The sequence below is a fragment of the Canis aureus genome, chromosome 16, assembly GCF_053574225.1.
Source record: "Canis aureus isolate CA01 chromosome 16, VMU_Caureus_v.1.0, whole genome shotgun sequence".
NCBI classification, from domain to species: Eukaryota; Metazoa; Chordata; class Mammalia; order Carnivora; family Canidae; genus Canis; species Canis aureus.
The window spans coordinates 36122144-36138901 of record NC_135626.1 but is presented as its reverse complement, the minus strand read 5'-3'; the positions used below and the strand labels follow the sequence as shown (position 1 = coordinate 36138901).

Sequence of the window (16758 nt, the reverse complement as noted above, 5' to 3'; positions counted from 1 at the left end):
TTCCATCGCTGCAGAGAATTCTACTGGACAGCACTACTGTAGATGACTACTCCCTCCCTCCATGTAAAATTTCTCTCCCATCCCTTTTTCTGCTGGCCAAGCTTGTTACTCAAATAAATCATATGTCTCCTTTGACAAAGACTCTCTCTTGACCAAACTTTAGTGATTTAGGTTCCTCTGAGCTCCCCCCCCCCTTTTTAAAGATTTTTATTTATTCATGAGAGACACAGAGAGAGAGGCAGAGACACAGGCAGAAGGAGAAGCAGGCTCCATGCAGGGAGCCCGATGTGGGACTCGATCCAGGGACTCCAGGATCACGCCCTGAGTCAAAGGCAGACGCTCAACCACTGAGCCACCCAGGCATCCCTGAGCCCTTTTTTGACTAGGCTTCAACCGTGAGCTTCTATGTCTGTCCTTGCCAAGTCTGTAGCTGGGGCACAGGGTGCAAGGGCACCTGGCTATGGGAGCCCCAAACAGACCAGGTTCTGCCTCTCACCACTGACAAAGTCTAAAGGCAGAGAGACGAATCACAGAGAAACAAGAAAGGAATTTATTTCAGGGAGGCCAACACGGGAAGACAGTAGACAGTCTCAAAGACCGTCTGTGAAGTGCTGAAAATACTTGCAGTTTCTACGAGGAAAATGTGGGACAAAGGTCAGTGGGTTCAAACAGGTGGGCAGTAAAGGTCAGGTCTATCACTGTCTTGGAGTTGGTCTTTTGGAGTCCTGCTGGCTCAGGGCAATCCTTGTTGCTTCAGGGGGTAGTTTCAGAGCAGGAGATGTTTTGCCTGCAGGGTCTTTTGCCTGAGTTAAGAGATAGGTGAGAAAAGAGAACTTAATTAGAAAGTACAGACTAAAAAAAAAAAAAAAAAAAAAAAAGAAAGAAAGTACAGACTGAGGTCAAAATGGAGGTAGTTGAAGTTCTCTTTCAAGTCTAATTTCAGCAAAAATCCTAAATCAGCTTATTTAGAGAGAGAATCCTTATTCTTGATATCTGATCAATCCCTAACCTGCCTTCAGCAACAATCCTATTAAATCAGTTTAGCAAGAATCCCCCATTCTTCATATCTCCTCTTAGTAAATTTCTACCCAGTGACTCCCTCAGCCTCCTTGATGGCTGTAAATTCCCACTTGTCCTTATTGTTTTTGGAACTGAGCACAATCTCTCTCCCCTTTTGTAATGTTCCTATTGCAATAGTCCCAAATAAAGTTTTCCTTATTGTTTTAAAAGGCTTCAGAATAATTTTTTCTCTAACACCTTTTTTGAAACCTTCCTTCTTGCCCTTAGGAAAAACTAATTTAATGCTACCTCAGCACTGTGTAAATTCCTCCTATAAAGCTACTATCATGTGGCTTCATACTCATTTATGCACTGGTCTTCCCTTATGGATTACTGAACTCTCATAAAGAGTATAGTGAATCTCATGATTAAGAGCACAGTCACTTGAGTCAGAATGCTTGGTTCAAAGACTTCTGATGACACTTACTAGCCAGGTGAGCTTGCGCAAGTAACTTTACATCTCTAAGCCTCAATTGTCTCATCTGTAAAATGGGGATAATAAAAGTGCTTCCGTTGTAAGGATTAAATGAGAAAACCCACTGTGTCAGGTACAGAATAACTACCCCCAGCCTCAGTCTTTATCTGTCTCCATTCCTAATATTTGAAGATAGAAGTGGAGGATCTTCTCTGTGAGTCTGAATATCAATTCTCATTCCTTCAATATCTAATTATAAATAGTTATACTTGCAGCCCTCCCTTGATACTCCTATTGGAAATAAATCAGGCTAATTTTTTTTATTATTATATGCTGTTAAAGTTAACTTCTCAAAATATCAACAAAACAACCTATCAATAAGACAAAACTGAGGGGTACTTGAGTAGCTCAGTCAATTGAGCAGCTGACTCTTGATTTCAGTTCAGGTCATGACCTGAGGATCCTGGGATCCAGCCCTGTGTTGGGCTCCATGCTCAGTGGGAAGTCTGATTCAGGATTTTCTCTCTCTCTCTCTCTATCCCTCTCTCTCCACTAAAAAAAATAAATAAATAAATCTTTTTTAAAAAGACAAAACTGGGTGCCTGGGTGGCTCAGTGGTTGAGCTTCTGCCTTTGGCTCAGGTCGTGATCCTGGAGACCCGGGATCAAGTCCCACATCGGGCTCCCTGCATGGAGCCTGCTTCTCCCTCCACCTGTGTCTCTGCCTCTCTCTCTCTCTCTCTCTCTGTGTCTCTCATGAATAAATAAAGAAAATCTTAAAAAAAAAAAAAAAGACAAAACTGACATTATTCTTACCTCAGTGAGGAAGAACACTTCTCTTGACAAAGTTGTAGAAGCAGCTCAGAAGCAGGACAAAATAGTGGTATTTATTGAGACTTTGAAGTTTGGTTTGGGCGGAGGGGTTGATCTTTCAATGTGAAAGTAGAGGCAAAAGTTGAGGATAAGAGTCATGATATAACAGCCTAGGATTGGTGGACACAGCCAAGCAAGAATTTTGAGGCCAGGGGTTCTAAGAGTCTTGAAATATATAGAACTATCATCATGTGATGCTTTCTATTAGAAAATTGGTGGTGCTTTTAGATGACTCCAGAAATGCACAACGATTTCATTTGCATTTTTAACATCCAGGCAAAGGTGCCATGAAATAGTTGTGTTAAGATGGATGTTAAGGTGTGTGGGTGTAGGGGATGTCAATTCTAACAGCTTTTTTAAAAGCTAGTAAGGAAAATTAAAGATGTATCCAGATACTGAGGGCACTTATCCCTGTGGGCAGAGCTTAAAATGAAAGAGCATAATTTGGTAACACAGAAGGTGATTGAACTTTCAAGAAATACCCCAGTCCCTGGTTTACATATTATTTCCCTGCCAACCATTCTCAGTTGAATGCCACCCGTTTTGTGGTAAGGCAGTATAAGGAATGCTCAACCTCCTGCATGAAACGTAAAGTGTCTTCAGAGGTGTAAACTCCCTAGTTAGACTGCATAGAAAAGTTTCTTTCCAGATTTAGAAGAATGCTACTCCTTGCAGAAGAGGCACTTCTAAATTTAACCAGCCATAGATAGCATGGCAGGTCTTAAATAATTATTCTGACACTTGTTAAACCAGTAAGAGAAACTTTATCCAGGAGTATTGCCATAGGGATGTTATAATAGAGGAGATTGCACTCAACTCCAAATACAATAAGGTCAAGAAGTTGGAAAATTACTAAGAGGAGACATCAAAGGTGGGGGAGGGGGGATTCCTGCTGAACTGACTTAACAGGATTCTTGCTAAAGACAGGCCAGGGATTGATCAATTATCAAGGGTGAGGAATCTCCTCTAAAGTGACTTAGCAGGATTCTGAGTTCGAGTTTATTTTTTACACTGCAATTAGGAAGAATAGGACCTTGACAAAATTCACGTTAAAAAAAAATAATTTCTTTATAGAACGGGAATGGTGAGAGTATAGGGTTGCTCAGTGGTGAAACGTCAGGGTCCTGGGATCAAGCCCCACATCAGGCTCCCTGCAGGGAGCCTGCTTCTCCCTCTGCCTATGTCTCTGCCTCTCTTTGTGTCTCTCATGAATAAATTCTTTTTTAAAAAGGGGGGTGGGTGATGAAACACAGAAACTGGGACACCCAGGGAGACTGCTGGGTCTCCTTCAGGGGCTGACGGAAGGATGATTAAATGCAAAAAGGGGTCTCATCTATAAGACTCTTAGTGAAGTGGTATGTAGAGGCAGAAGAAAATTAAGATGACCTCTCAATGGCCTTTTCTCGTTCAGGACTGAAAGAAAATTCTGTGATTTTTTTACAAGTAAACGACTCCTTTTAGGGGAAGAAATAGGCTCCTTGGGGTGAGATTGCTGTTCTGGACGGGAGAAAACCACCTAGTGCAGCTGAGCAGCCCTGGAGCCCAGCACCTGAGTACTACAAGTCCCAGCAGGCACCGCGGCGGGGCGGTGCTTGGCAGCCGTTGTGACGTGGTAGGCGGGACCATACGGGATGGGCTCTCCCCTGGGTTTTTAGCTCCGCCCCGCCCCTTGCCCTGCCCTGTTGCTGTTGCGCCGACGCCGGCTGCTACCCCCGGTGAGTCCCTGGGGTATAAGAAGGCAATTAGGGGCATTTGGGCCTTTGGGTTCTCCCAAATTCAGACTTTCACTCCTCAGAAAGGACCTTGGGAGGCAGAGGTGCGACTGGTTTCGGTTTTCGCTTCCTTCCATCTTTCTAGGGTGACAGTGTGAGTGGCGTCATGGAGCCCCTGGAGCTCCTTCCCCGGCCCTGGAGGGTTGAGGGGCAGTTTTCTCCCTAGGAACGCAGAGTTTCGGTGCTTGTGGCCGGGTGGCAGGCTCCTTGAGTAGAAGGGACCCCCTCTGACGCGAGTCGGTGTCTTGACGTCACGGCGTCAACCCCACCCCCACCCCCGTCTTCTCACTCCCCTCCCCCCAACGGGCAGAGATCTTGGTAGTTCCTTAATCCCTGTCCTTGAGGCTTCAGCATCTCTGCTATGGGGCCGAGGCGAGCCCTAGGCAAGTTACTTTCTCTTTGGCCTCAGTTTCCCTGTTTGTAAGCTTGATCCCTGAAGTCCCATTTCTTCAGATGAGGCTTTCTGTAATTGGAGATATTCTAGGCAGAAGAAAGAGCAGCTGGAGTGTAATGACCTTCTGCTTTACAGTTGATTCCCGAGAGCCCCTCCCCACCGCTACCAATCAGCCCAATTTAGCAATTTAGTCTTGGGGCTGATGTTTTCCCATTATAATTTCAACCCCTCCTGGGCATGTTAACTTTTTTCTATCACTTGGATTCTTTGCTTCTGGTGCAAGCCAACAAGTGGCTATTACTGGAGTTGAGTGGAAGGATACAGATGCTATGTATTATTTTTTTTTAAAGATTTTATTTATTTATTCATGAGAGAGACAGAGAGAGAGGCAGAGACGCAGGCAGAGGGAGAAGCAGGCTCCATGCAGGGAGCCCGACGTGGGACTCGATCCTGGGTCTCCAGGATCAGGCCCTGGGCTGAAGGCGGCGCTAAACCGCTGAACCCCCCCAGGCTGCCCAGATGCTACGTATTATAACTTACTTCCCCCTGTTGCAAAAACCGTTTAAAACCGAGGACTCTAATGCAGTAGGTCTTTGTAGATTATGTAGGGTACATAATTAGAGAATATCCAGGTGACTCACTTTCACAGGTATTTTCAAAGGGCTTCTGCCTGAAACGCTACCCTTTAGCAGATATGATAGCTCTGGAGTAGAAAGGACCCCAAGAAAGGTAGTAGGAGATACATAGCACCAAGAAGTATTATCTTTCAAGTCAGATAGTATCTAGGGCTCTTTAAACACTTTGTACTTGTTGATATAATACCATGGTTCCTTATTTCCTTCGATGAAAAGAGAGACTTAAAATGACCTTTGACTCTCTTTTTCCTTCACCTAGGTTCATTAAAGCTGGAAAGTTTCTTAGAGATTTTCTAGCCCAATCCATGCATTTTACTGATGAAGATACTGAGGCCTAAAAGGAGGTAGTGCGACTTGGCCAAGGTATCAGAGCTAGTTAGTGGCAGAACTAAGACAAGAACCCAGGTCTCTTGGCTCCTAGCCTTGTTCCCTTTCCACTGCACTTCGAACCCTGTCACCACCCATGTCACTTCAGGGGTTAGCACAGTCACCCCTTTCAAGGAAAAAGTGTACCATCTCACTTAAGGTAAATAGAGGTTTAGGACACAGCTTTGAGGCTTTCACACAGTTTCTTCTATTGCCTGCATCTCATGTCCCAGAGCTGTTTTTCTTTCCTTTCCTAGTACTGCTGGCACGGCTGTTGTGGGATGTGGCTGAGGGCCTGCTTAGAACAAGCTGGGCAGCCAGTCCCAACAGTTGTTAATGAGGAGTACTACAAGCCTCCTGGAGATCTACAAGTTCTCTAAGGCACTCTCTAAGGCATTTCCTAAAATCTAAGGAAAGATTTTAGGTAAAGAACTAGAATGAACTTGGAAATTTCTAATTAGAGCAAGTAGTTCAGTAATTTGAAGGCCAATGACTGTGTATCTTTGCTTTTGCTCGGAGCCATAGTTGCCACTGTCCAGGTTTTCTAAGGGTAGTTTTGAGCATCTCTTCCAGTACACAGGAGGAGTGGGATAGAAATCAGATCATCCATTTTGCTAATAGCTACTAGTTTAGAAAGTTACATAAGCAAGATGAAGGAATTAAATAGAGTTTGGGTTTGTTTGCTTCTCTTTGTTTTTACTGTTCCCAAACGAAGAATTGATTTGCATTTCTTTCTTGGCTTTGAGAACATTTGGTTTCCTTCTGTGAACTACTGATACTGATAGTCTTCATTTCTCTAAATATGTGCCCACTGGTACAAAAGGCTAATGTAAAACTGTTAGACATACTCTACAGTAGAACTTTAGTTATTTTTTTTCTTAGTGTCTGTTCTTTTTTTAATAATAAATTTATTTTTTATTGGTGTTCAATTTGCCAACATACAGAATAACACCCAGTGCTCATCCCGTCAAGTGCCCCCCTCAGTGCCCGCCACCCAGTCACCCCCACCCCCGGCCCTCCTCCCCTTCCACCACCCCTAGTTCATTTCCCAGAGTTAGGAGTCTTCCATGTTCTGTCTCCCTTTCTGATATTTCCTACCCATTTCTTCTCCCTTCCCCTCTATTCCCTTTCACTTTAGTTATTTTTTTTAATATGCATGTCTTCTTCATGGTTCAGCATACATGGGGAAAAATCTTTAGGAAGATTGGGGAGCTGATTTGGTTGCGTATTTGCATTGTTAGAGTCTGAACCAGGAAACGTTACAATATTTTAAAATTTTCCTGCTAGAAAGCATATCCGTGTGCTTTACAGATTCACTCAGCAAAAGTAGAATTAGCTGTTCATTTCTTCAGGAGAACGTAAGAGAATATATGCCCTCATGGAACAGTCATGGGAGTAGTATATTAGGCTTGAAAAGCTCATTAGATGAAAATGTGTCAGGTTTTCTTAGAAGCCAGAAGCCAGTTCAGGGGACTCATTTTAAAACACATTGCCTGTTACTGCATACATCCTCTGAGGACACTAATACTTTTGGAAACTGAGCTGGAAAAATCAGAGTCCAAGTGAAGTGCTTCTGACAGTTTGTAGAATCTCTGCATTATTTTCCCATACTCAGTGGTTTGCTTTTAGACATTCCTATTTGTTTTTCCCTGCTCGCTCCTCATGTGGCTAGTCTTGGGTATGAGGGTAGGAGGAGGGAATTAGGTGGAAATCCCATGATTTCTATGGGGCCTAATTCATCCCACTGCTTTTACATGACTCCATAGTTCTCCAGGCTTCTAAATTTAACTTTTGCTCTTTTACTATTTCTTACTTCCTTTCATGGATATTGTCAGAATTATAAGTGGATGATGGAGAGGTTCTATAGTGGGAAGAGGAGTTCAAGAAGGGGAAGCTGATGCTTAAATCATTCTGCTTTTCTTTCCATGTCCTCTTTGGCCCCTCCACAAACAGTCCTTTCTGGACCGCTTTGACAGCAAGGTGATTTCCCTAGCCAATTTCAGAGCCCAGTTCTCGCAAGGAACCTAATCACTGGGAAAGAGGAAAAGGTTTACTGAACAGGATCACTGATCTTAAAAATTAGTAGTAGATGCCTTCCTTCCAGAAAAAGTTTTTTTGTTTTTCAAAGATTTTATTTATTCATTCATGAGAGACACACAGAGAGAGGCAGAGATATAGGCAGAGGGAAGAAGCAGGCTTCCTGCAGGGAGCCTGAAGCTAGACTTGATCCCAGGACTCTGGGATCAGGACCTGAGCCAAAGGCAGTCAACCACTGAGCCACCTAGGTGCCCCTCCCCGCCCCTTTTTAAAGCAGAAAAAGTTAAATCAGGTAACTCCTAACTGACCCAGGTCAGATTATCATGGTTATGCTCACGGCCTCTTCCATCTTCACTTCAGCAGAGAAGTGAAGCCATTGCTGTTCTCCACTCTGCCTACCTCCTCAGCTCCTTCCCCAGTCTTGGCAGAGGAGAGTTTCAAGAACAATTGAGTTCCGAATACCTAGAGAGCCGCTAGGTTCCCTCTGGGTCGTCCTGGTGATGAGATCTCTGAAATGGGAAACTTCACGGAGTCTTACATTTTTGATAAGGAACCAACCAAGACTGTTGACTTTTCCAGACAGATGATTAGGTGTTTGTATGAGTGAAAAGAGCTAAAAAAAAAAAAAAAAAAAAGAAAAGAAAAGGGCTAGTTTCCTTGGGATGCCTGGGTGGCTCAGTGGTTGGGGCGCCTTCGGCCCAGGGAATAATCCTGGAGTCCTGGGATGGAGTCCCACATCGGGCTCCCTGCTTCTCCGTCTGCCTGTGTCTCTGCCTTTCTCTTTCTGTGTCTCTCATGAATAAATTAAAAAAAATTTTTTTTAAGAGCTAGTTTCCACTGGCTATATGTAAACTCAAGCCTCAGAACATGAATTCTTGTGTATTTGTGTGTGTGTATGTGTGCATGCACGCATGTGTGTACACATACTGTCCTTTCTCCAGTGTTCTGTTCATGAACTTATAGATTGTTTTTCTAGTAGGAAAGAGGGTGTACGAAGCCCTCATACCTTTGGCTGGTCTTGCCTTTCAGAGTAACATCCATTTGCAAAACAGCTTGCCGGAGTTTGAGTGTAGAAGGTGGGTAATGGAGTGTGAATTTTATGGGTCCTTAAGGAAATCAAATCTGTGCCTTTTGTTTTTTTGGCACCATGCCACTTGAACCAGCTATGCCAGCTGAACCAGCCATACCAAGAATTGATATTGCACTTGGAGATTATCATCTTTTCATCCTATTTTAGAAAAAGAAAGCTGAGAAACAGCAGCTCCTCTAAGGTATCCAACAAATTAAGAGTAGGGCTTAAAAAAAAGAATTAGCCCCATGGTCATTCAAACCATTGTTTACCTACAAAGCCCCCCCTTCCTTTCACTTTTTGATGAATCACATGCATTTCATTTCACTTACTCAGTGAATAGTTAATCAGCAATTACTCTGGGCTAGACATTCTGTTGTATATACAGGGGTGATAGTGTTATGAAGTAAAAGAGAGTTGAGTACTTAGGTTAATTGAGAGATAGGCCCTGAAGCCACTCTTACCTGAGTGTTCTTTATGATCCACAGACAACAGATTAAATTATTTTACAAGCTCATAAATGCTACTCCAGGCTGAGGACAGAGAGGATATGCTGGCCTCAGTATGACTTGAGACCCCTAGGAAAGAGAGGGGTCTGCAAGCTGAGAAACCTCCCTTCCCACCCTCCCATAGCATCCAAGAGATCACACAGACAACAGCTTATCATGAGGAACTAGTTCTGACCTAGACTGGAGTGTGACCTCCCTTTTCCTGAGAAAAACTGATCTGAGGTTTGAGGTTAAGGATGTGGCTAAACTGTGCCACAACCCAGAAAGCCAATACATTTCTTACTTCCTTAACTCAATCCCAAGAATAGTTCAGTGCCACCAAAGTCCCCTTGCCTTCTCTTGTGAAAAAATTGACTACTGGAGGAGTTGGAAGAAGAGGCCTGGTTGTTCAGAGTTGAAAATAAAATCAGGAAATAAATAGGACCAGGCAGGACTAGAAGGGCTGTGTTTTTTGGTTATTGTACTTATTTTCAGAAATTGAATGTATACAATCTTTTGTATACAACCCAAATGTATAAGGTATCATATAGTAGTCATGCAGCTCTCCTTCATACAGCTCTCCTTCATCTGCTGTGTACAGCTACAATATTGTTTCCATTTCCCAATGAAACCCTAGGTTGAGGATCATGGATTCACTAAGTGTTAGACCTGGGGAACATTTAGAAGATGGAGTGGTGACTTTTGAGAGGCAGGAAGTGTCAGATCCCAACAATTTGAAAGACTTTGTTTCTTTTCTATATTGTTTTTACCTCCCAAATAGTTTGCCATCCTTGATCACATTTTATCTGTATTGTAACCTGCAAAAGTGAAATACAGGTTATATCCCCAGTGTTTTAAATAGGGATCCAACTTGCTTGCTGTCCTCCAAACGGAGCATTTCTCTCTTCTGTTGCTTTTATGCATGCCATTTCCTTCACCTGGAATTTCTTCACCCCCAAGCCTAAACGCTCATCTTCCTTGAGGGCTTATGCAGGACTCTACTCACTCCTCAGAGCTCTTCTCCATTTTCCTAGCCAGTTGCATCTCTCCCTCCTTTGAACCCAAGAGTATTTTGCACTGATTCCATCTATTTGTCAGTCACTTGTTTTCTCATTTAACTACCATGTTGCTATGGAACCCTTCTGAGGGCACAGACTATACCAGAAAACAAAACACTCCACAATATTAAGAAAATCACTAATATCTGGCAAGCCCTTCTTGCAGACTCTGCTAGTACTTTATTCTATCATTCTACATATTTCTACTTTGTGTGACTATATGGCAAGTAGTGAGTTAAGGCCTGCAGATTTTGCATTATTTCAGTTAATGTTAAAAAAAAAAATGATGTAGGTGTTAATAGCCCTATTTTACAGGTGAGGGAACAGGCATTGAGCCCAGCTGATTTAAGTGTGTTGCTTAAGCTCATGCATTTAATGGGTGGTGAGGCTAGAATTTGAACTTCACTGTTCGGGTTTCAGAACCCATGCTTGTCATCGGTGCCTGTCAAATAATCTGCTCTCAACCCTACCTTTCTTCTGCACTCACACCCAGCTCCTAGCAGAATGCCTTAATACATACATGCAAAGACTTGATAATTATAAATGTAACTGAATGAAGAAACTGAAATCTAGAGAAATTGATGTTCCAAAAGTCACAGGACTTGTGGGATGAAAAATCTAGACTCTAGGTCATACCATTCCCAGCTCAGGTTATTTTCTTTTAGCCTGCCTTACTTATTTAAGGCATTTAGAAAAAGTGGAACAAACAAGCTATAAACAGAGAATAAAGGTACATGAGGGCGGTGGTGCCTGTGGTGGAGATCAAAGACATTCTTAGAAAGTTCTTAGAGCATAGGAAGCTATGAATACAAAATGGCTCAAAGTGAAACAGAAAGCAAGTGGTATGATCTCAGTCCTTGTCAGGCCTTTGCTTTTCCTGACTTGCCTCCAATGGAATGTTCCCTGGGTGAGAGCCCAGAAATCTCCCAACATTTCAGACAACACTGTCTGAGCTTTATTTTATCCTGTATCTCATAACAGGACGCCCACCATGGATGAGACAGTAGAAGATCCCCCCACGTCAGCTGTCTTGCTGGATCATTGTCATTTCTCTCAGGTCATCTTTAACAGTGTGGAGAAGTTCTATGTCCCTGGAGGGGATGTCACATGCTATTACACGCTCACCCAGCATTTCATTCCCCGTCGAAAGGATTGGATTGGCATCTTTAGAGTAAGTGGTTATTTTAGTACCAAGTGACTAGAAACTAGAGGTTATCTGAGTGTGTGACTGTGTAATATAAGCATTTTGTGTCTTATATCTGGCCTTTTAAATTTTTTTTAAGATTTTACCTATTGAGAGAGAGAGAGTAGGATGTGGCATGCGGGGGGAGGATAGAGGGATAAGCAGACTCCCTGTTGAGTGAGGAGTCCAGTGCAGGGCTCAGTCCCAGGACTGTGAGATTATGACCTGAGCTGAAGTCAGACACTTAACCAACTGAGCCACCCAGGTGCCCTCCTCTCCCCCCCCCACCCCCTTTTTTGGCCAAATTTTTAAAAAAAATTTTTTTTAAGATTTTTACTTATTTGTTTGACAGAGAGCATGAGCAGGGGGAGCAGTGGACAGAGAGGGAGAAATAGGCTCTCTGCTGCACAGGGAGCCTGATACAGGGCTCGATCCCAGGACCTTGGGATCATGACCTTAGCTGAAGGCAGACACTTAACCAACTGAGCCACCCAGGTGCCCCTTGCCAATTTTAAAATCCTAAACTAAACTCCCGTTCACACACCAGCATGTGCTATGGGACTCAAGTTTTTTTTATTTTTATTTATTTATTTTTTATTTATGATAGTCACACAGGGAGAGAGAGGGAGGCAGAGACACAGGCAGAGGGAGAAGCAGGCTCCATGCACCGGGAGCCCGACGTGGGATTTGATCCCGGGTCTCCAGGATCACGCCCTGGGCCAAAGGCAGGCGCCAAACCTCTGCGCCACCCAGGGATCCCAGGGACTCAAGTTTTAATTTCAGTTGCAAGCCAATATGGCAAATCCTATAGCCCTCCAAGTTTTATTATGCTTTCAAAGACCAAATGTAAATATTTTAAATTTATCTTATTTTGAAATATTCATCTGTGAGTTGGTGAGTGGCTCCTTAGGTAATTTCTGTGACCTTAAACGTTACTTTCTTACTTAGAAGAGTGTTCAATTTGTTCAATATGAGTATTACATACCTAAAAGGGATGTTGAGAAGTTACCTGGTTTGACACCGTGCGTCCAAGAGGTTTGTTCCTGAATAAGTATGATTTGCTTCTTTGTAAAGATTTCCAGGCATAGAAATTTTCTGAGGTCCCTAATACCCTTCCAGTTAAAGTACAGAAATAGTACTTTTTTTTTTATTATAATCAACTTATTCTCTACCTTCCATTCTCCCCCCATCTGTGTGTCTCTCTCTCCCATCACACACACACACACACACACACACACACACACACACACACACCATAATGACAGATATTCCTATTATATCCAGAGACAGGAAATAAAGGTCAAATATAAGTAATTTACACTGCTGAATTCCAACGTAAGTGACCTTTGTTTTGACACTTCAGTATGTCATATGCTTATTTGCCAATGTTGTTTATCCTGAAATCAGACATCATTCTTGACTGCACTGTGAAGGAGCTGATGCTTATTCACAATCCTCATAGAGTTACTTTTCCTTAATTGTTTGGAATTCCAAGCTAAATGATGGGGCCATGGAAGCTGGCATTTAGAGGCAGGGTAGTAGACAACCAGAGAGACACTGGCAAGTATCAGGATACCTCCTGAGACTGCAGATACTGAATCATTAGACTAAAGAATGTCCTGACACAGAAAACTGACATACCGAGTGTTTCCTATTTTGGAAAAGAGAATTCCTCCCCATGTGTAGCAAAGCTGTCCAGTAGAACTTTCTACTATGGAGCTGTACCTTCACTGTCCAGTACAGTGGCCTCTAGCCACATGTAGTTATTGAGCACTTAAAACGTAGCTAATGAATTAACTAAAATTAACTTAAATTTAAATGTTCTCATGTGGCTCATGGCTGTCATTCTGGACAGTGCAGATATGGATTATTTTAAAAGAGGACAATTAGAAAATTGTTTATTTGCCTTTGAAATGGAATCTGTAACTTTTTTTTTTTTTTTTTTTTTTTTTTTGCAACACAGTTATAGTTCTGTTTAGCCTAGACTGTTTGTATTCTCCAAGGATGCAGCAACTTCCAGTGAGGACTTGACATAAACCAAATGAAAATATTATGATTTTTACTAACAAATGTTTAAAAACATTTTTGAAAACTGCATCTATATTTGGAATGCTTCATGCATCTCAGAGGTATGACCATGACTCCATAAAGAAAACCATTAATACAAAAAATGGCCTCTCATGTTCATTGTCCATAAAGCTATTATTGATTTGAACAGCTACCCAGCCTGAAAGAAAGTTTTAAGAATAATGAAGAGAATACAAACTTTTTGAGAACATATGATGTGGAAGGTTTTTGATTAGGTTTTATGCATGCTTGCATACATGAGTATGTGTGTTTTCTAACTGAGCCTCACAGCATAGCAGCACCCTCAGGGAGTGTTATCTCTTGTGCACAGATGAATAAAATGAATTACTCAAGATGGTGACTTTCCCAAGGTCTCCCAGTGAGTAAATGGTGAACATTTGTTTGATTCCTTTTTTTTTTTAATTTTTTATTTATTTATGATAGTCACAGAGAGAGAGAGGCAGAGACAAAGGCAGAGGGAGAAGCAGGCTCCATGCACCGGGAGCCCGACGTGGGATTCGATCCTGGCTCTCCAGGATCACGCCCTGGGCCAAAGGCAGGCGCTAAACCACTGCACCACCCAGAGATCCCTATTTGATTCCTAAACCTCTTCTTTTTTTCCTACTCTGCTGAATTCATATGAACAACAGATGGTAAATTAGAGAATTAAGAGTTGATTATAAAATGTTGTCTTTCGTATCTCCCTTGGAAAGCTCACCTGGTATTCTTATAGAATAGTCTCTCTCTTTCTCTTTTTTAAAAGATTTTATTGGGGATCCCTGGGTGGCACAGTGGTTTGGCGCCTGCCTTTGGCCCAGGGCGCGGTCCTGGAGACCCGGGATCGAATCCCACGTCAGGCTCCCAGTGCATGGAGCCTGCTTCTCCCTCTGCCTGTGTCTCTGCCTCTCTCTCTCTCTCTGTGTGACTATCATAAATAAATAAAAATTAAAAAAAAATAAAAGATTTTATTTATTTTAGAGAGAGAGCATGCATGAGGAGGGGCAGAGGGAGAGAGAGAATCTCAAGCAGACCACATGCGGAGCACAGAGCCCAATGCAGGGCCTGATCCCACAACCCTGCAGTCATGACTGCAGGGTTATCAAGAGTTGGATGATATACTGAGCCACCCAGGCACCCTTCTATTTAATTTTAAGTAAACTCCACATCATACATGGGGCTCATACTCATAACCCTGAGATCAAGAGTTGTATGTTCAGGGTGCCTGACTGGCTTAGTCAGTGGAGCTGAGCAACCCTTAATCTTGGGGTTGTGAGTTGAAGCCCCACATTGAGTGTAGAGATCACTTTAAAAATTTTTTCTGGAGCGCCTGGGTGGCTCAGTTGGTTAACTGTCTGCCTTCGGCTCAGGTAATGATCCCAGGGTCTTGAGATCAAGCCCTGCATCTGGCTCCCTCCTCAGAGGGGAGCTTGTTTCTCCCTCTGCTCCCGCTCCCCCTGCTTGTTCTCACACACTCACTCTGTCAAATAAATAACTCTTTAATTTTTTTTCTCTTTTTTTTTAAAATAAAAGTCTCGGGTAGCCCCCGTGGCACAGCCGTTTAGCGCCGCCTGCAGCCCAGGATGTGATCCTGGAGACCCCAGATCGAGTCCCACGTCAGGCTCCCTCCATGGAGCCTGCTTCTCCCTCTGCCTGTGTCTCTGCCTCTCTCTCTCTGTCTCTCATGAATAAATAAATAAAATCTTTTTTAAAAAATTAATTAATTAAAAGTCTCATGCTTCACCAGCTGAGCCATTTGCAGTGCAATCTCAACCATATTTCTCAGCTCCTCACCAGTCCTGATACTGATCCTTCCTGACACCAAGCAGGCACTTATGAACTGTTTTTGAATGTGCTATATGCTTCATCTTCTCAATATAGCAAAAGCTACGAGCAATGATAGAGCCTAAAGTAAGTGGGACTTGGCTTTCCTGCCTTTAGTGCTTAGTCCTATGCTCTATGTTCTCCCTTACCTGGGTATTTAAATATTTCCAAGGACTCAGAGGACCGTCATGCCATGAGAGGCACACTGGGACTAGGACTACTCAGGTGGAGGAGCCAAGCCAGAAATTGCAGGTGGTTAGAAGTTTCCTTGTTCCAAGACTGCAGTAATTCTTAGGCCTTCTCAAATGATATTTTGGTCACAATGCATTAAGAAACTCCAGGATGTGAATGAAGACTCCATAAAATTCCTGCTTCCTGTACCACCGCAGGCCATGGTGGCTCTGAGATGCTTACAGCAATGGGGTGTGTATTAATGAGACACTAAAACATGCCCTGGTATGTTCTGATGAGCTTTCAGTGTAGCCTTTTCAACCCTGCACTGATTCCTTCATATATAAAAGTGGAATTTATTTTTAGTTCTTTTTCTTCCCACTGGGCTCAGGCAGGGTCAAAATATGGCAATAAATGTAATTTCACTTCTCATTTGCTGAGTGTTCTCCCCTTGAAGACACAGTGGCTCCCTTTCTATTCTCTGGTGTGCCCTTATCTTCCAGATATGACTTGAGCCATCTTTTACCCCTCTTCACATTTACTGAGAATATTTTCCACTTAGCCAGCTTTCTGCTCTGAGGCATATTTTACGGTGTACTTATATCATGACTTATTGCATTCAATACCTAGAAGAGGCCTCTATGACTACCAGATTGTTGTCAGTATCTTTGTCACCAAAAAGCCTTTATTAAGCATGAATTAAGAAAAACACTGAAGAGGGACGCCTGGGTGGCTCAGCGGTTGAGCATCTGCCGAGCATGATCGGCCAGGATCTGGGATCGAGTTCCACATCCGGCTCCTTGCACAGAGCCTGCTTCTCCCTCTACCTGTGTCTCTACCTCTACCTCTATCTCTCTCTCTCTCTCTGTGTGTCTCCTGAATAAATAAATAAAATATAAATAAATAAAAATAAATAAAATCTTAAAAAAAAAAACACTGAAGAAAATTCTAACTGGACTCTGTTATCTGGGACCTACCTCATAATCTAAGAACGCTTTTGCCCCTCCACTCCCATATGCACATGATTCAAAAACTGTATTTTGGGGGCCACCTTGGTGGCTCAGTCAGTTAAGCATCTGCCTTCAGTGCAAGTCATAATCCCACAGTCTGGGATTGAGCCCCATGTTGGGCTCTCTGCTCAGCAGGGAGCCTGCTTCTCCCTCTGCCTGCCACTCCCCCTGCTTGTGCTTGGTATCTCTCTCTCTCTCTCTCTCTCTCTCTCTCGTCAAATAAACAAAATCTTAAGAACCGCATTTTTTAAATGTACTAGTATAACTAGGTTGGTGGGTGACAAGACTGGCCTGGACACGGGAGAAGACTGATCAATGGAGACGGCAAGTCAGAAGGACTT

At 42.9% G+C, this 16758-nt stretch overlaps 1 protein-coding gene and 1 long non-coding RNA gene across 5 annotated transcripts in view; one reads left to right on the top strand and one right to left on the bottom strand.

The window, feature by feature from the left end:
- Positions 1–527: 527 nt before the first annotated feature.
- LOC144286433 (uncharacterized) lies at positions 528–4352 on the bottom strand. The gene is made up of 2 exons (XR_013354493.1): positions 2290–4352; positions 528–803 (listed from the first exon to the last, which is right to left on the bottom strand). It is a non-coding gene; the product is annotated as an uncharacterized LOC144286433 (long non-coding RNA).
- CALCOCO2 (calcium binding and coiled-coil domain 2) overlaps positions 3925–16758 on the top strand; it is a 27532-nt gene continuing 14698 nt past the window's right edge. For 3 of the 4 annotated variants that reach the window (XM_077852889.1, XM_077852890.1, XM_077852891.1), the window contains exons 1-2: positions 3925–4061; positions 11147–11336. In XM_077852889.1, the coding sequence (XP_077709015.1) occupies positions 11157–11336 (180 nt within the window). In that variant the 5' untranslated portion in view covers positions 3925–4061; positions 11147–11156. The remainder of the gene's footprint in view (positions 4062–11146; positions 11337–16758) is intronic. The other variant, XM_077852892.1, reaches the window with a different exon arrangement.